Source organism: Siniperca chuatsi, linkage group LG14, assembly GCF_020085105.1.
Source record: "Siniperca chuatsi isolate FFG_IHB_CAS linkage group LG14, ASM2008510v1, whole genome shotgun sequence".
Taxonomy (NCBI): domain Eukaryota; kingdom Metazoa; phylum Chordata; class Actinopteri; order Centrarchiformes; family Sinipercidae; genus Siniperca; species Siniperca chuatsi.
Window position 1 is genome coordinate 807,080 of NC_058055.1, and position 20,257 is coordinate 827,336.

Consider the following 20,257-nt stretch of genomic DNA (forward strand, 5'->3'; position numbering starts at 1 on the left):
GTAGTCATCTGGACACTGTTTTCAGAATCAAGACGTTTCGGCTCCCATCCGGAAGTCATCTGGAAGTCACTCTCAGTTGTGAAAAATGGACCGGGAATGGTCCATTTTTGTGTGTGTGGTGAATACATACACCAATAATTGTATCATGAGATAAAGCTGAGTAGCTTAGATATACTTTATATAATTTTAACCAGAGAGACATTCTTCTATCTCTCATTTCAGTGTCAGCAGTTGCTCTGATAAACTGACCTCAGACCGGCACTTACAACCCAAACTCACTGTAGTCTATGCTGTGGTCTGTTAGCGTGAGTTTCTATAGCTGTTTACAAGCAATACCCAAACAGTGGGAAAATAAAATAAATGAGGCCAAGGATGTTTCATCTCCTCTGAACATCTCTCTCACCATCGCTCTTTTTGTTATTCTACAGCTGTGACTGAATGTCTTCAGTTTTAAGGGATAGGTTGTGCTGCAGGAAGCTGTACAAACACTTTGAGGGAGAGACTTGGCACAATTCAGAATTTCAGAAGATTACTGTAAGAAGAGACCTACTGCGAATGTCCTTCGCAGTAGGTCTCAAGTAACTTACAGGTATAACCTGTAAGTTACTTATTTAGTTGACAAAAATTTGCGGACGATCCACTCTATGTCTAAGCCACAACCGCCCCTGTGTTACATGTACACTTTCTTGTTATTATAATTATAGTAGTAGTAGTGTGTCGCACACATTTGGTTGCCAAGTGGGTGTGGGAGGAGTTGTATCCAGAAAGAACAAACCATTTCTTTGACATTATTATAATTCAAGACAAAGTCAGATCAATTCTACAATTCATATTCATATTTACCTAGGCCAAAAAGCTTATATTTTCAGTCATATTTGTTTATTTGTCTTTGATATCTCAAACATGGTAAGACTTTTTGATGAAATTTATTCATTTAGATTTTTGATTTAATAAAATAGCTAATTGAAGATTGTGCGGCTTTGGAGGTTTGCACTCTCCGTGCTTTCTAGTTGTTTTAAATGTATAAATTGGCATTTTTTTCTTTTGACCATATACTTTTTAGATACATCCAGATGCATCATTTAAAGACTTGATTATTGATGGAAAATTAGCATGCTTCTCAACTGATCCTAATCAAAAGTAGAGGACTATTTAATTTCAGAATATCAGAAGAATATCAGTGTGTATCAAGTATGTGTACACATACAAAGAATTGTTTTCATTGCTCTCGATGTACTTAGAAATAGACATAATCGCTAACTACAGTGATAACAAAGCTAGACAAATAAATGTAAAGAAGGACAGGACTATTATGTACACAAGTGGCCTATGTGAAAAAAAATTGGTGTTTGTATAAATTTATATATAAATATCGCCACAGGCAGCAATGGGCAGGTTCAAACCTTTTTTCCCTCAACGGAAGGAAGCAGCTTGATCAGCCAAAATTACAGCTGCAGGCAGCAACAAACTGGTTTCGGGCTTCACAAAGCCAAGCAATGTCACTTCAGCTAGTTTAATTTTGTTTAAAGGAGTGAGACCAATCATACACTTCTTTCATCATCACAGTGTACACAGGGTTTTAATAATTTCGCACTCAAAGTCCCGCCATTCGCTGCCCCATTATCAGATGTGAACGAAACATATGTTCAGGAGGTAGCGTGGGATGTCTCACGTGAGTTTAATCAGGATTGCTTAAGGGCATCTTGAGTTATGAACAAATATGTGATAGGCCACGCCCACTCGCACCAATCAATATGAAACTTCATATTTTGGTTAATACTTGCCCTACTTACTTGTAGGTACAGTTTTTTGGCATTTGTGGCGTCCCCTACGGGTCAAGCACAAAATACCTTGGTACACCTATTCCGAAAGACATACTGAATATATCCACCAAAATTTACAATGATTGGACAAATCACTAATAAGTTACAGCCATTTTCCTGCTGTTCATTTATAATAGAAATGTGTATCTCAGTCCCGCAATGCTGTATCCTAAATTTGGTGTTAATAGAGTCAAAATCCAAAAAGTAGATGTCACTTTACTGTTTTTCACATTATGCAAATTAGCAAAAAATTTACTAAAACTTTAATGGTCCAAGAGGCTTTTTTTGCAGAGCACATTGAGCTGGACTTTGAGCTGGAGAAATTTCAAGTCTGTCGGACGTATGGTGTGAGGGGCATGTCCTTTCCAAAACTGCATTTTTGGGCCTTAATTACGCCACCATATTGCCGATTGGGCTCATATTTCTGTGAAAGCATTTGCACATCATTTCCAGTTATTGGGACAAGTTTTGTTTTTCTAGCTCACAGCAATTTGGACCCATTGGTGGTACCCCGTAATTATTCATCTAGTTAATAACGTAGAAAAGGTTTCAGTCGTAGTCATCTGGACACTGTTTTCAGAATCAAGACGTTTCGGCTCCCATCCGGAAGTCATTCTCAATTGTGAAAAAATTGGACGGGAACTGGAAATTTAAGCTAATCTGAGTTACATAAGCCCTGCCCTCGGGAGGGAATCTGCCTGAGTATCTGTTAATAGCTAGTTTCACCTGAAACTGACCTGATAGTTTCAAGATGGCCCAGTGATCAGTGATCAGGCCTATTGTTCTCTGGCTGCATCTACTTCATCACTGTTAAGTGCCTGATTAGCATGTGATAGGCGTGACCAAGGTGATAATACACTCTGATAGACTTTGGGCAGATTAAATCTCAGACCACCATTTCTGTTCAAAGAGGGTTCTCTTTCTTCACAAAAATGGCTTCCTTGACGCCCGTTCAAACCAACTCTTCTCTCTACTAAGAATCTTCACCTCGCTGTCTTCAAATGTGTGGTTTGTAGCTTTTAAATGCAAATGCACGGCGCTCTGTAATCCTGAGTTAGCGTGTCGTCTGTGCTGATAAAGTCTTTTGTGAAGTGGCTGTTTGGTTTCGCCTATGTACCGTTCTTTGCAGTTTTCCTCACTGCACTGAATGGAGTAGACAACATTGCTCTGTTTTTGTGTGGGTAACTTGTCCTTAGTGTGAACGAGTTTCTGTTTTAAAGTGTTGCCTGGTTTAAAGAAGACAGGAACATCGTGCTGTCTAAAGATCCTTTGTAGTTTTTCAGACAGTCCAGATACATAAGGAATGGAGACACCGTTCCTTCTCGGTTCAGTTACACTTTTGTACTGTTTTTTGGCTCTTTTAACTTTGTTGATAGCCCAAGTAGGTTAACCACAGGCTGAGAGTGCATTCTGGACATGCCTTTCCTCTTTCTTCTTACCCTCTGAGCCTGTGGGCACTTCTTTGGCTCTGTGTTGTAATGTCCGGATTACACCCAGCTTGTGCTGTAGTGGATGGTGTGAGTCAAAGAGCAGGTATTGATCCGTATGTGTTGGTTTCCTGTACACTTCTATCTCGAGCTTTCCGTCCTCTCCTCTGAGAGTAGAACAATCAAGAAAGGCCAAGCGGTTCTCTTTTGCATCCTCACGCGTGAACTTGATGTTGGGGTCCACCGTATTGATATGCTCTGAGAACGCTTCCAAGTCTTGTTTCTTGATTTTTACAAAGGTGTCATCCACATTACAGTACCAATGACTTGGTGGTGTGCCCGGAAACGAGGATAATGCCTTCTTCTCAAACTGTTCCATGTACAGGTTGGCCACAATGGGAGAGACCGGAGAGCCCATAGCACAGCCGTGAATCTGTCTGTAGAAGTGTCCCCGGAATTGGAAGTAGGTTGTGTTGAGACAGATGTCTAATAGTTTACATATGTGTTCAGGTGTAAGCTTGGTCCTTTGCTGCAAGGTGGAGTCCTCCTGCAGTCTTCTCATCACCGCTGTCACTGCTTCTGAGGTTGGGATGCAAGTGAACAAGGACACTACATCATAAGAAACCATAACGTCATCTGGGTCCAACTGGAGATGTTTCACTTTGTCCACAAATTTCTGTGTGTTTTCCACATGATGTACTGTGTTCCCCACCAACGGAGCCAAGATTGTAGTCAAATGTTTGGCTATGTTGTATGTGATGGAATCTGTGCTGCACACGATGGGTCTGAGTGGAACATTCTCTTTGTGAATTTTGGGAAGGCCATAGATGCAGGGAATGGCTTCCCAGGGTATAGTCTGTAGTACAGAGGCCTGTCTATCACCTCCTCCTTCTCAAGCTTCTGTAGACAGTCTATAACCTTCTTCTTGTAGCCATTGGTTGGATCTCTTTTAAGTTTTTGATATGTGGTTGTGTCTTCAAGAAGGTTGTTGACCTTGGTTTCATAATCGGCTGTGTTCAGAATCACAGTGCAGCGACCCTTGTCTGCTGGTAGAATGTTTATGCTGTGATCCTTCTGCAGTGCTGAGAGTGCCCTCCTCTCTTCGGATGTAATGTTGGAAGGAGGTGGTTTGGCACTCTTTAATGTTGCAGTGACACGTAGCCTCAGGTCAGGTTCAGTTACACTTTTGTCCTGTTTTTTGGCTCTTTTAACTTTGTTGATAGCCCAAGTAGGATAACCACAGGCTGAGAGTGCATTCTGGACATGCCTTTCCTCTTTCTTTTAAGCTAATCTGAGTTACATAAGCCCTGCCCTCAGAAACTCGTTCACCCTAAGGACAAGTTACCCACACAAAAACAGAGCAATGTTGTCTACTCCATTCAGTGCAGTGAGGAAAACTGCAAAGAACGGTACATAGGCGAAACCAAACAGCCACTTCACAAAAGACTTTATCAGCACAGACGACACGCTAACTCAGGATTACAGAGCGCCGTGCATTTGCATTTAAAAGCTACAAACCACACATTTGAAGACAGCGAGGTGAAGATTCTTAGTAGAGAGAAGAGTTGGTTTGAACGGGGCGTCAAGGAAGCCATTTTTGTGAAGAAAGAGAACCCCTCTTTGAACAGAAATGGTGGTCTGAGATTTAATCTGCCCAAAGTCTATCAGAGTGTATTATCACCTTGGTCACGCCTATCACATGCTAATCAGGCACTTAACAGTGATGAAGTAGATGCAGCCAGAGAACAATAGGCCTGATCACTGATCACTGGGCCATCTTGAAACTATCAGGTCAGTTTCAGGTGAAACTAGCTATTAACAGATACTCAGGCAGATTCCCTCCCGAGGGCAGGGCTTATGTAACTCAGATTAGCTTAAATTTCCAGTTCCCGTCCAATTTTTTCACAATTGAGAATGACTTCCGGATGGGAGCCGAAACGTCTTGATTCTGAAAACAGTGTCCAGATGACTACGACTGAAACCTTTTCTACGTTAGAACACTCCTGGACGAATGAGGGACTACACCGTCCCATCTAGTTAATAGTTTTGATAATATTAATAATTTTAATGGTCCCCTTCATTTAATTGTATAGAATGCGATGGTAAATGGACTGTACTTGTATAGCGCCTTTCTAGTCTTCTGACCACTTCACCAGCTTCACACACTACATATCACATTCACGCACTGATCATCAGTACAAAGAAACTAATTAATCATTCACACACACCCACACACCAAAGGCACAGCACTCGGGAGCAATTTGGGGTTCAGTGTCTTGCCCAAAGACACTTCAACATGTGGACTGAGGGAAGTCGGGATCGAACCGTTGACCGACCCGCTCTACTACTAAGCCACAGCCGCAACCTCGCGATCTCTCTCGGTTCCTCATCTCTCTGTCACCCTCTCTATCTCTTTCAATCTGCCTCTCTCTCAATCTCTATCTCTCAAACCTGCTTCTCTCTCCTTCCCCCTCTTGCTCTCTCACCTCTGCGGTAGAGCACCATAAACATAGTGTGGGATTATATCAGGTATTGCGACATACAACTGACCTAGCAAGCTGATCCTTGCACATTAGTTTATGTTGTGGGTAAGTATCAATATTCTTGCCAGTAATAGACAATCCCTACTAGTTTTGGTATTGCCTGATATGTGATAGCAAACGTTACAACATTGTGAGGTGAAACAACACAGCATTAAGTGTCGTTAGCTAACGCTGGTCACTCACCAAGTCACCTGCCCAGTTCTCCACTGGTTCTCCTCACACCAACACTTTCTTGCCGATGACCATAATTTCTTCTAATTCTTGTCTGTTCTGTTCTTGTCCGTAGGAGACCTAGCAGGCTCATAATTATACGGTTGTGGTCAGTCATGTTCATATGAATATATATTTTCAACCTCATCAATGTCAAAGCTAGCACTGGGATCTATATTTCTTATTGTTAACATTGACCTAGCTTGGCCATGCTCCCTTGTGTGACTCCACGTCCATTATCTCTGTTTTGAATTGGATATGAAAACAATTTTTCACCATTTCACTGTTTTTTACCACAGCGTTATGCGTATTGTCTCATTTCCGGTCGCAGGTGCTTATGTATTATTGGTAGCGTATTTTTGCTGCTCTAGCTCATCCCAGGTAATTTTGTTAGATTCTTCATTACATAGACTAATGGTCTGCTATACATTTAGATGTACAGTAGTTCTTCTCAAGCTCTCATGGCTCCCTCCTTCTTTTAGCGACTTTCTTGCTAATCTCACACGCTATTCAGTTTTGCTAGCTAGTGATGGCTTCTCTCTCTCCCTCTCCTCCTCTCTCTTGCTCAGTGTGTCAAATGTTTAGCTATTCCTCTGCTTCCTTTAGTGATAATGGTACGTTGAATAAAGTTATTTTATTTGTAGCATTGGAGGCGAGGCTTAGTGAATTGGAAATACGGTTCCGCACCATAGGAACTCAATCGTTAGCTGCTGTAGTTAGCCAGCCCCCAGTGGCCAGTGCAGACCAACCAGAGGTAGCTCCTGTTAGCTGTCCCCCGGCTCCCATGCACCCGGAAAACCAGGGAGGCTGGGTGTCCGAAGGGAGCATAGCCCTAAGCATAAGCCCACGGTTCACCACCAGTCTGTTTACGTTTCTAACAAGTTTTCCCCATTCAGTGACACACCCGATGAGAAACCAACTCTGATTATTGGCAGCTCCATTTTGAGAAATGTGAAGTTAGCGACAATAGTGACCACAGTCAAATGTATTCCTGGGGCCAGAGCGGGCAACTTGAATCCTATTTAAAACTGCTGACTATGGATAAGTGTAAATACAGTAAGACAGTCATTTACGCCAGCGGTAACAACTCCCGATTATGCCAATCGGTCACTAAAATAATGTTGAGTCGGTGTGTACATATGCAAAGACAATGTCAAACCGCACTTAGCTGGTTTAAATCCAATCTATCAGATCAATCTCAGTTTGTACATGTTAACGATGAATCCTCCATGCACGCCAAAGTTAGCCACAGAGTTCCGCAAGGTTCTGTGCTTGGACCAATTCTCTTCACTTTATATATGCTTCCTTTAGGCAATATTATTAGGAAACACTCCATAAAATTTTATTGTTATGTGGATGATACCTAATTATATTTATTGATCAAGCCAGAGGAAACTAATCAGTTAGCTAAACTTCAAGCATGCCTGACGGACATAAAAACCTGGATGACCTGCAATTTTCTGATGTTAAGCTCCGACAAAACTGAGGTTATTGTACTTGGCCCCAAACACCTCTGAGGCAGTTGCTCTAGATGGCGTAAGGAACCTTGGAGTTGTCTTTGATCAGGATATGTCCTTTAACTTCCACATAAAACATACTTCAAGGGCTGCCTTTTTTCACATACGTAACATTGCAAAAATCAAGCACATCCTGTCTCAAAATGATGCAGAAAAACTAGTCCATGCATTTGTTACTTCTAGGCAGGAATATTGCAATTCCTTATTATCAGGCTGCCCGAATAAGTCCCTTAAGACTCTCCAGTTGATCCAGAATGCTGCAGCATGTGTACTGACAAGAACTAGGAAAAGAGATCATATTTCTCCAATATTGGCTTCTCTGCACTGGCTCCCTGTAAAATCCAGAATTGAATTTAATATCCTTCTCCTCACCTACAAAGCCCTTAATGGTCAGGCACCATTGTATCTTAAAGAGCTCAAAATACCTTATTACCTCACTAGAACACTGCACTCCCAGAATGCAGGGTTACTTGTGCTTCCCAAAGTCTCCAAAAGTAGAATGGGAGCCAGAGCCTTCAGCTATTAAGCTCCTCTCCTTTGGAATCAGATCCCAGTTTGGGTTTGGGAGGCAGAGCCCTGCCCCTGGTCCCCAAGCTGTAATTGGATAGTTGATTGTTTTTTTTGTTCAAGTTTATTTGTCACATATAATCATACAGGGTACAGTCATAATGAAATGTATGTCTGCAAGCTCCTACAATTGTGCAATAAAAAATAAGTGTAAAATAGAACAAGACTAAAGTAATAATAATAATAAGAATAGAAATAAGTAATATATAACAAGTGGCCATTTGCAGGTTCAAACCCTTTTTCACTCTACATATGTCATGATTTTGCAATAAAAGCGCCACCTAGTGGCCGATTTATGCCAAATTTTGCACAAAGCCTTGGTGGGGCCTCAGAAACTACTGAGCCAAGTTTGATGTTAATCATACAAACCTATGTGGAGATATAGATGTAAACTAACACAAGTAAAGGTCCAGCGGCGTGGTACCGACACAAACAATGAAACGTGCTAAGTTAGGAACCACACAACAGTAAACAGGATGCAGCGGTCCGTTATTTCCCACAGCAAAGCAAAATCAATTTAATTAATTAAATTTATTTATAAAGTGCCAATTCATAACAGAAGTTATCGCATTGCACTTTTCCTATAGAGCAGGTCTAGACCGTACTCTTAATAATATTAATTAGAGACCCAACCATGAGCAAGCATTTGGCGACAGTGGCAAGGAAAAACTTGCGTTAAGAGGCAGAAACCTTGGACAGAACCAGACTCAATGGTGGGCGGCCATCCGCCACTGCCGTTTAAAGAGAGGGAATAATATTATAAAGGTCTGTCTGTCATTGTTCTTAGTCCTTGCTACATGTTTCTGGGATTGCCCTCCTGGAATTGTAGTTCCACTTTCTTCCCATAGTTCCTTTTTGCCTCCCATTACTATTCTTACATTATTGGCTGCTGCCTTATATTTGTCCATGTTGCCAGGCTGCAGTAGTTTCTGGTTGTGGAATGATTTAACTGTAATTTTGGGTGGTTCTGTTGTTTTACAAATTAAATCCACCACAGACTCAGTGAATCCATTGACGTCCTCGATGATGTCATTGTGGGGTATCCTGGAACGTGCTCCAGACTGCGTCATGTAGTTCAGTCTACAGGGCAGCTTCTGATTGGCCTGACCATTTCGTGACCTCTCGTGTCACAGGGGCACGTGATGTAGTTTGTACTTGATTCGTAGCAACATGGCCACATGGTCGCTCTTCCCGAACATGGGTAGCAATTCCGCTCTGTAGCCGTTTTTTGTATGGCGTGTAGCAGTGATCCAGAGTGTTTATTCCCCTTGTGGCACAGTCAATATGTTGGTGGAAGTTAGGCATAACCTTCTTAAGGTTAGCCTGATTGAAGTCTCCAGCAACAATGAGTCCAGCATCAGGATTACTGCTGTTAGCAGTTGAAGTCTTTGCAACGATCCGACAGGACAGCTTCTGTACTTGTCTGTGGTGGGATGTAGACCACTGTGATAATGGCCGATGTAAAGTTCCTTGGTAGAAGGAATTATTATTATTATTACTATTATTATTATATTGTTTTGGCATGGACAGCGTGTCCATCTCAAAAAAGAAAAAGCTCCCTTACACCTCCTCATGAAAACTAATGACAGTGCTTTGCATTTAGTGTTGAAATGACATGCAATACAACTCTTCACTTTGTGTTGTGTTGTGATTTAATGTGGCATGGGAAATCCATGTCACAGTAAAAAAAAAATGTATTCAGTAATTAAAGACAAAACACTAAATAATAGTTCTTTTAACATGTTTTTCATTTAATTATGAAATGGTAACTGCATAAATCAAAACAAAATACATATAACAATGTGTACTGTATTTCATTTTATTTCTTTGATTTGTTTCTTTTAAGGCATTTTAATTCTTCCTTATGCATCTGGCCTGTTAAGAGATTAGTGCAATCCAGTTGGTGGTTTTGATAAAATGTGCATAGTGTACAGAATATTTGGATGCATATATAATGTGCGAGGACAGGGAATGGAGGAGTGAAGGCTGTGAAACAGATGACACACTGTCAGTCTGTGTAATAGGGAGAACATGGCATCAGAGTCGGGGTTATATGGGAGGGGTCTTTGTTTATGAGGGTTATGGCCTGAGGAAAGAAGCTGTGGAGGTGGTGTGTATTCTCAGTCTTTAAGGATCTCACTCTTGGGTCTAAGCTGAGAAGCAAATACTCCTTTCAGTTGCAGAGTTTTGTAAAGTTTCCTGAAGCCCATAATAACATCCTGAAGCAGAACTGTGACAGTGGCTCTCTGTGCTCTGACCTCAGCAAGACTCGGGTGCGTCTCTGGAGCGAGAACGGACTGGAGGCTGAGGTAGTGGGTCTGGACTGCAACGGCTTCCTTCAAGTGCACAGCAAGGAGCAGGGCGTGGTCTCAGTGGAGCCTGATGGAAACTCTTTCGACATGCTGAAGAACCTGGTGGTCATCAAGCAGCGTTAGGACCAAACTCAAGAAAATACAGAATCGTCTCTTTCAACACATTCAACCAATAACTGAGTTATTTAGTCAGAAAAATGTATGCAACTATATAAATAATATCCAGGTTTTCTAATTGACTAAAACATCGATAAATATGTTACTGGTTTAAAGTGGCAGTATTGGTTAGCTTCTCCTTATGTTAACATGACATACATTTGAACTAGTTGGGGTAACTTGTTGGAAGACCTGCGGGTTTGGGATCAACAATTCAAACCAGTATACAAGTAACAACTTGTACTACTTTCTGGGAACAATAAATCTTGTACCCCTCATCTGAACATCTAATCTGATTTCACATGAGAACAGTGATCATTGCAGCTTTTTCTGTTGCTAATTTCAGCAAAATAAAGATTTCCACAGAAATATGTTGTTCATTTCTTTAAACTAACCAGCTTCTGTTAATTTACCTAGTCCCAGCAGTCTACAAAATCTTGATTTATCAAATAAAAAATGACAATTTTATTTTTTTTTTTTTTACAGTAGTCATAACTGTGAGTGTCCTGATATTTCTGTAGATGACCTGCTGAAAAATCACTAGTGATGTGTCCTAGTATCTAAAATAAAATGTAATAAAAATAGATATAAAATACAATAAAGAGAAAAAGTAATAAATAGTAGCTTTTAGATTTAAATAGTATGAATATAGAATATGTAAAATTCTGACACAGTTCCACTGTAAGGAAAAACATGTATGTCCAAATGAAAAAGAAAAAACTTTTGGAGGCAGCTTTTTACAGTACATTATTAAGACACTTAAACAGTATTCTACACACTTATATAATGCAGTCCAGTTCAACACCACTGCCAACTACGACGTCAATAATAAACATAGTTAAATTAATACCTCTCTGACAGTGTCAATCAAAACTGAACATTGTTATCCTTGTAAAGGTAGAATTTATGGATGTATTATTATATTGGATTGCATTAGATTGTACCTAATAAAGTGGCCACTGAGTGTATCGGCATCACAGATTTCGTCTGATGGATTCCTCTGATGGAAAATGTGTAAAATTTTGTGTAGTGTCCAATTGCATTTAGTATTAGAATTGTGGAGAGGAGTGTCATTGTGAATCTTCTGTGACAAAAAGCTTTAGAAAGGAGTTCAGACAGCTCATCTACAACATGAAAAAATACTGTAGTTGAGCTGCTGTTCTCCACCAACCAATATGTTATAATCCATTCATTAGCAGATGATAAAATGTCTTGTGGGGTGAACCCAAATCACATTACAAATTAACATTCTTCTTCCCTCAAAGAACTAGAGTTGATTGGGACTTATCACCATTAGAATACTAATTTAGTCATCAAGTGCATGTTTGTATTACATACAGCCTAATAGAATTAATTAAATTAATTCATTCAAATCAACAGGGTATTTACAATCACAAGATTGTCTCCTCTGGATAGTACAGATGTGCTGATTCAAATGCTGTCTGCCTGGCAGATGATGATATATCTTATTGATTGATTTTGCCCTTAGTGTGGCTTAGAGTGTCTAAAATGGATAGGGTTTTTAGAAACTCAATGTAAAAATTGCAGATAATGTTAATAAGTGTGCATAATGTAATTAAAAAAACAAAACTGATAATCTAATAGTATACCTATCATGTAATAAATATGTTGAGCGAATAACATACTGTAATGTAAAACGTTATTACATTTTAAGTTGTTACACTTTGAGTTTAGTGGCAACTTTATGAAAAATGTAATAACTCGACATATATTGTAATAACAATTTAATATCTATGCTTTAATGCCCAGCCTGTATAGCACCATTTCCATCTCAACCATCACATCATGGTCTGCATGATTCATATTCCAATTGTGCCCTATGTATTTACATGTTCTCATGGCACAGGTAGTACTGGTAAAATGATTTGTTGTTAGGTTTAGGGGATATTTCCACTAAGCAATTTAGCTGCACCAACAGGCCACAGCATATACTGAATGCCTTCAGCTGCCAAAAACAAGAAAGGATGCAGGCCTTACCTGAACCCTGGTGAGCTCAACTCGCTTTCCGTGGTTGCTCCACTCTACAGCGTCACTCACTTGACTGGGTGGTTGGAGCTGGGCCCAGTGTACTCTTCCTGTGTTGCCAACCATGCACTGAGCCCAGTGTTTGTTTTAGTTCATTTAGGTTAACAAATAGATGCAGACAGAAACTAAACCAAAATACTTCAGGGATGAGGCTCTCAACAAAGTGCTATGCCTCACACCACTCTCTCCTTCCACTACTCTCATCTTTTGGCATGACGTACTACTCCTTTACGTAAGTACCAATGCCACAATGTAAAAATACTCCATTACAAGTTAAGGCCTGCATTTAAAATCCTACTCAAAGTAAAAGTACATGAGTATTATTAATAAAAATGTAGTTGTACTTGTTCTGCAGAAATACTACCCCTGTGATTATATTATTCGATTCTTAATACTGATGTAACAATGTATGAGTAGCATTTTAATTTTGTAGCTGGTTGAGGAGTAGCTAGCTTTAACTGCTTTATTTACAGTGTAGCGTGATTAACCCCGATCCTGATGAACGTTTTGCATCTTTATTGATATAAATAATTACTATTAATATAAATAATTACCATTTTCTCCTCATGGCCTCTGTGTGAAATGAGCCCCGGAAAGACTAGAGAGCACCTCCCTAAAACACCTTGTTTTCACAGGACCTACAGAGGTCAGTAATGGAAGGTTGAATGATAATCTCTCTATTTACGACAGGTCTGCTTGAAGTCAACCTAATCCAATGTCCTGTTGAGATACAATTCACACTAGGGTGAAAGACTCATAAAGGAATGTGGAGTTGCAGTTGAAAGTGAAGTAAAGCCTGTTTATTAGTTTATGTCCCTCACTGACTTGGTAAACTGAAACTCCGCCCTTCAACCGACCATGCTCTGGACCTCATCAAGTGAACACCAGAACTTGTAAACTGTAAGGCTAAATTACGGTGGCCCAGAGGGTCAAAACACAACGACATTTCACAAAACACAAGCATTTCACAAAACATGACATTTCCCAACACGCGACATTTCACAAAACACAACGATATTTCAGAAAACACGATTCAGATTACGGAAAAGGAGGGACAACACTTGTTTGTGATTGAACAGATCCCAAGTCCCTAGCGAAAGTTCACTGTCATTTACTGTTTGTGCAGCCTAGCCTAGCCTACTACTCTCAACAGTGTATTTGCACAAATCTTAAACTGAGTTTGAAAGGATGGAAGAAGAGAGAAATCATAAGAGAATATTTTAACGAAGAACATATGATGTAACCTGATTTTTGATGTGCTTTCAACATATTATGACATTAAAATGTCCTGTGGGACTGGGAAGCACGCTTGAAAGAATTAGGACTGAGGAGACTGGTCGGCTAGCCTACTCTTTAACATCAGGCTATCAGAGCATGGCACGGACAGATGTTTGGATACAGAACTGGCTGACTTTAAAGCAGAAACATGGCCTCTGTGTTAAAAGAGAAACGGTAATGTGAATGCTTCGTGAGCTGAACCCTCACGGGCACGTTGTAGGCATGTAGATGTAAATGACAAATTAAAACCGTTTGGACGGGTCCCCCACAGAATCATGTGGCTCAAATGTGTACCAACAAACAACAACCCTGAAGTAATAAAAACTACTTCTATATCCAAACATCCCTGTTTAAGAAAGCGGGTTTAGTGAAAATTTGAGTTTGTTAACCCTGAGATGAGGGAAACTCTTTTCCGTTCCAAAAAGACAGGTAACTTGACTGACTGAAATGCTTTTTTGTTTTGTGAAAGGTGTTTTGTGAAATGTTATTGTGTTTTCTGAAATGTTGTGTTTTGTGAAATATCGTTCAGGGCCACCATAAAAAAGGAACAAAGAAATTAACTTTTACATTCAGAATCAAAATGTATTAACTAATGTTTTGTTTAACTGACAGTATAAGAAGAGTGTGGAACTTGATGCTGTCAGGCTGATGCGACAAAGAGCAATAGACCCTGCCAACAAGAATATGATGTCATACTAAGTACGGATCACCATTTTCTTTATTTACAAAACTTTTCTTTCAGGACATCCATAATAACAGTTTCAGTAGTGTAAGTCCTTGCTTGCCAATCTAATGACACATTGCCAAGAATATTTTCAACTGAACTCTTGTTGTCTTAACCTTAATATTAATCAACTGAACATGCCTAAGGTTACTGGATGTTACATATTAGCCTATGATATATTATTCTGTCCTCACTCCACTTGGTATAGCCTCTATGATGTGTTGAGCCTCTTTGAATAGCTAATGAAACAGGAAATGTGAATATGCTTCTACACAACAATTAATTTATCATGGCTGGTAGTAAGAGGAAATGTAAGTGAAATGCTGCATCCCACAGGGCCTCAGAGAGCGTCTGTGTGTCTGCTGACCCCTCCTCCTCTGGTAGACAAAAGACATCATGAGATCCAAGGATTGCTGAAATGGACATTTAACTTGCGTGATTTTATTTTATTATTTAATTTATTGTTACAGATATATGTGTGTATAACCTATATATGGTGTGTTGTCATAATAGCAGATGTTGTAACATATATTACCATGTATGACATTTAAAATTAACTGTCTGTTAAGTACTTATGAGTGGATAATATCCCATTTTATTCATAAAAGTGTATGGTGCCTTCCAACAACTGATGAGACAAGCTTTAGACAGCTTTAACATTGGAGAATTAAACTTAAAACTTTATTAATTCATTAGAAAGAATTGTGGTAAGATAGGGTGGGAGCGGAATGAAGTTTCGCACCTTGAACACAAACAATTACAATGAGAGTAATTAAGACATAGGTCTAGGTAGGATAGCTAAATTACTTCAGGTGATTAATAATTCCTAATAATAATCTCCCTTGATTTTTTCAAAACTTCTCACTTGCTGTATGGTGCCTAGTTTATTTAACTGGTATTTATTAAAGTTTGTCCACATTGTTAGTTAGTGTAAGTTAATACCGCTAGCCAAAATAATCATTCACTGCATCCTCAAATGGTCATTCATTCACTTATTTATTATTCATCGCTGTGTTCATATCATTCATTCATGGTTGCATTTATCTGTTCATTTGTGTGTCTAGCAGTTATTAGTTTGTTTGTGTAGTCTAGTAGTTGTGTAGTGTGTGTGTGTGTGTGTGTGTAGTTAAATAAACATTTATAAAGGACTTGGTTATTGTGTGTTTGTGTGTATGAAGTATTCCAGTCCCTGTACATGAGACATGGACTCTGTAGAAACTTCAGATCGAGACTAAATTGATTATTAATAATTTAATTAATTAATTATTATACATCATTATCAAGATTATCTCCTTGTTATAGAGTGGTGCCCCATTTTAAAATTAATTTAATATAAGTTAGATTATTTATTCTGATAGCCGGAAGTGAGTATAAACCTGCTCCTTCCTTTTACCAAAATCATTCAATATGATTAGTTTAATGCATTTCAACCTTTAGTCTGCTACAACTGTTTGTGGTCATGAGACAATTAATGAGGAACATTAATACTGGCTCTGTTACTAATACTGTCCTTATTATTCCTATAGCTGTCATTCCTATTATTATTAATTTATTAATATTAACACTACAATTACATTTCTACTATTTAAAAAATTCTAGGTGGTATTTGCATTGTGCCTCCCTCTTAAATTAAACAAAAAAAGAAAAAGCTAAATTATGCCACACAAATTTCTATTCATTTTCTTTAGACTATTCATTAATCTTTGCTATTTGTCTAAATAGTCTTGAAGACAATTATTAAACAAAAAGAAATAATTGGTTCTACAATTTGCCCCCTTTAGGTCAATATTTATTAAAAGGGTAACCCTTCCTTTTACAGTCCACTAATTACTAAGTATTTACCTGGTAAATAAATGGTAAATTAAAGTATATTGTCGGGTAATTACCACAGGTAATAACTAGGTAAATACAGAGAAACTACAGCTAAAATACTAAGAAAAACCTCCAATATTACCTATCAATTCAACTAAGTACTGTGTAGTTATGACCGGTTTAGGTTGGTAATAACTCAGATATAATTGCGTACTTCCTAGGAAAGTAGGCAACCAATTCTTAGAAACACCTAATCTATTACCAATGCTATTCAAGATATAATTGTATTTAAGTGTAATGTTGGTTACAGCCCAAGTTATATCTAGCTATCTAGAAATTAAGATAGTAATTTCCAATAAATAACTTTTACTTATTATTTATTGCTACACCCATTTATAAAGGGTTTATTAGATGGTATTACCTTAGAAAGAATGGAATTGTCATGGTATTGTCATGTCATGTCACTACTGTCATGGTACATCTTCTTACATACTGGGTACATTCTTGCAGATGTTTTTACAATTCACTCAGTAATTATTCAGCGATGAATAATTAATAAGTGAATGAATGACCATTTGACACAGAGGATGCAGTGAATGATTGTCTGGTTAGTTAACTTATGTCAACACAGGAAACCACTATGTAGAAAACTTTAATAGTTACCAATTAAATAAACTATAGCACCGTTCAGCAACGGAGAAGTTTTGGCAAGTCAAGGGAGATTATTATTAGGAATTATTAATCACCTTCAGTAATTTAGCTATCATATGTTGATGGAAGATCCCAATTTTCATCTTCATTTTCTACTTGTTCCTATTAAGCTAAAGCATCAAACCCCAATTAAGCTGAAGCATCAAACCTCAATGTCACAGAAAAATCTGTTGTTTCACTGTTTGGGCCTGCGGGTCTCAAAGGCAAACACTGTCAACTTTAATTTTAGGGTATTTACATCCATATCATATGACATTAAAGCACATTTTGTAGCACATTTTGGAAATTATGCACAGGTTGGGTGCTCTCTCTCTCTCTCTCTCTCTCTCTCTCTCTCTCTCTCTCTCTCTCTCTCTCTGTCTCTCGCTCTCTCACACTCCATCTCATCTAAGAATGTCCTCTAACATTGCCTAATTTTGCTGATATATTAAATCCACATTTGCTGGTTTGTTGTTATTTCATTTAATCTTTAATCATTGTTGTACTATTACAATCAGGCTGGATTAATTGCTATGCTGATAGAAGTTGTCATGTTTAGTATTTTTTGTCTCAGTTTGTCACAGGATTTGAGGAAAGAGACAAGTAGACATGATAGGGGATAGAGTGTGTGGGAGCAGCACATCACTGACCAGGGTGACACACTTTCTGCGGTGACGTCCTGTCTTAAAACTGGTGAAAAACCAATCCAGGAGGCGATTGCTCCCAATAATCCGAAAATATATTAGATCTGGCCGTGACGTTATTACTGATTGCTGGGGTACAACAGATTGTCGCATGATAGTTACATTCACTATCAAGTGAATCACCAGAGACATTTTGTCCACCCTGGGAGTGATGCTCACACACAGCACATTGAACAGGCATGACAAATTTATAAAGAGGACATCTACAGATACAGGGGAAACTTGACAGAGAAGGCTTTGAAGATGAACTTAAGGTTCATCGTGGGGAGCCACTGGCTTGGAAAAGACCATAGGGAGGGCATGCTTGGATGCTTTCATTCTGAAAGATATAAGGGTATTATATTATATTAAGTGTAACAACACCATGTCAGTAGAGAATTTTTTTTCCTGCGGAGGTTGTTACCAGGTAAGTATTGATGTAATTTTTCAATTCCATTCTTTCTAAGGTAATACCATCTAATAAACCCTTTATAAAGTGGTGTATCCATGAACAATAAATAATAAGTAAAAGTAATTTATTGGAAAGTACTATCTTCATTTCTAGATAGTACATAATTAAACTTGGGCTGTAACCAACATTACCCTTGGATAGTACAATTATATCTTGAATTGCATGGGTAAAAGAGGAGGTGTTTCTAAGAATTGGTTGCCTACTTTCCTAGGAAGTATGCAGTTATTTCTGAGTTATTACCAACCTAAACCAGTCACAACTACACAGTACTTAGTTGAATTGATAGGTAATATTGGAGGTTTTTCTTAGTATTAGCTGTAGTTTCTCTGTATTTACTTAGTTATTACCAGTGGTAATTACCCGACAATATACTTTAATTTGCCATTTATTTACCAGGTAAATACTTAGTAATTAGGGGACTGTAAAAGGAAGGGTTGCCATTAAAAGCACCTTTGGCAGCCTGTGGACATGTCTGTATATTCTAAGCTTTACACATTCAGACACTAATATTTCTTCTTTTCACAAAACTATTGAACTCTGTCAAGTTGCAAGCTGTTGAGTTGTTATGATACAATACAATGATACCAATATTCAGTAGCTTGGAATTTGTAAATGTTTTTTTTAAATTGTTTATACTTTTTTTGCCAAGAAGAAGCTCACTGAAGAGCCTCTTCTTGTAGTGATGCTAGCCCAGGTACAAAACAGGTACTCATAGAGTGATAAATGTGTGACTGTCTTTCCGGCAGAGACAGAGAGAGTCAAACAGCAGCTGCTCATGATTGGTTAGCTCTGACTACATCCTGTCCATGCTACACTGAGCGGTAGTCAGTGTCCCCACGACCCCTGCATCACACTCCGTCCGTTACGTCCTGACTCCTCTGTTGGATTTTTTAAATATGCTGGGAGGGAGGGTCTAGCAGAGGGCGCAGTTACCCTTTAAGTGCAATATATTTTTTATTTATTGCACCTTGTTACAAAAAAGTGAAAGACTCATGGTAAACTGCACACAAGAGTGGAGATGAAGCCAAATCTACCTGAATCACCATCAAATTTGAGTGAGGATGCTTTAGAAAAAAAAAAGATTATTAAAGTATTTCTGATTCTGATTCTGATCATTTAAAACATTTAATCCTTCAAATGCCTTACAAATTGAGATTAGACATTCTTTCTTCACCACCATTTAGTACAGCTATATTCTCTGTTTGCCAGAGACAAATAACCAGTCAGGTCTCTTGAATTGGCGCAGGAACCAATCCTTGTTTTCTGTTAAAAATATGGCATAGATTCATAACCTTATTGCCTTATTGTTCCGCTACTTCGTTTTTACCCCACACACTGAAGCATTTTAGGTGTGCCGGAGATTTGTGTCATTTTGCAGAAAATAATAAGTCACTATACATTTCAACAGATACAAGGGACAACATTGGTTTGGTTATTTTATTTGTGTTGTTTTTGGCAAATTACATATCTTGATAACACTTTGGTTTAAAGCTGGCAAGTGGTACTCTGATATCACAAGGGATTTTGCCAGATCCAGCCAGATTTTAGAAATTTTCAAAATTGAGCCCACAGTGCATCAAAATGTTTTATCGTAAACAGTACGGTAAACAGCTACTGAAAATTGATAAAATAAATCTCTGATGTTTATGAAAACAAATTACAAAATGTTAGTTATAATATGCATGTATAGTTATGGTATAAGTAGTGTGGTAAATTTCAGAATTGTATCTCAAAAACTGAATTTTTGACAGTATTTTGAATTTTATCCTCATGTAAACCATTGCAGAGTATCTTTAAACATCAGCTTGTCATTTATGAAGCAATCAATCTTTTAAATTACAGACATCTCTATGTTGTCTAGATGAAGACCAGAAATTTTGAATTGATAATTGAATTTTGGACACTAGTTTGAAATCTGCCTTAAAGCTTTTATCACAACCCTGGTGGCTGCATACGTCTTAGTGTGAAGCAACTTGCACTTTTCTTGTTTCTGCAGG

The 20,257-nt window shown here is 38.5% G+C and overlaps 1 protein-coding gene across 5 annotated transcripts in view; it reads left to right on the plus strand.

Moving 5' to 3' along the window:
• Positions 1 to 10,924, plus strand: part of hlcs (holocarboxylase synthetase (biotin-(proprionyl-CoA-carboxylase (ATP-hydrolysing)) ligase)) — a 73,262-nt gene extending 62,338 nt beyond the window's left edge. For 4 of the 5 annotated variants that reach the window (XM_044222428.1, XM_044222429.1, XM_044222431.1 and 1 more), the window contains one exon: positions 10,351 to 10,924. In XM_044222428.1, the coding sequence (XP_044078363.1) occupies positions 10,351 to 10,522 (172 nt within the window). In that variant the 3' untranslated portion in view covers positions 10,523 to 10,924. Of the gene's footprint in view, positions 1 to 10,264 lie in introns of all 5 variants that reach the window. The other variant, XM_044222430.1, reaches the window with a different exon arrangement.
• Positions 10,925 to 20,257: the final 9,333 nt, after the last annotated feature.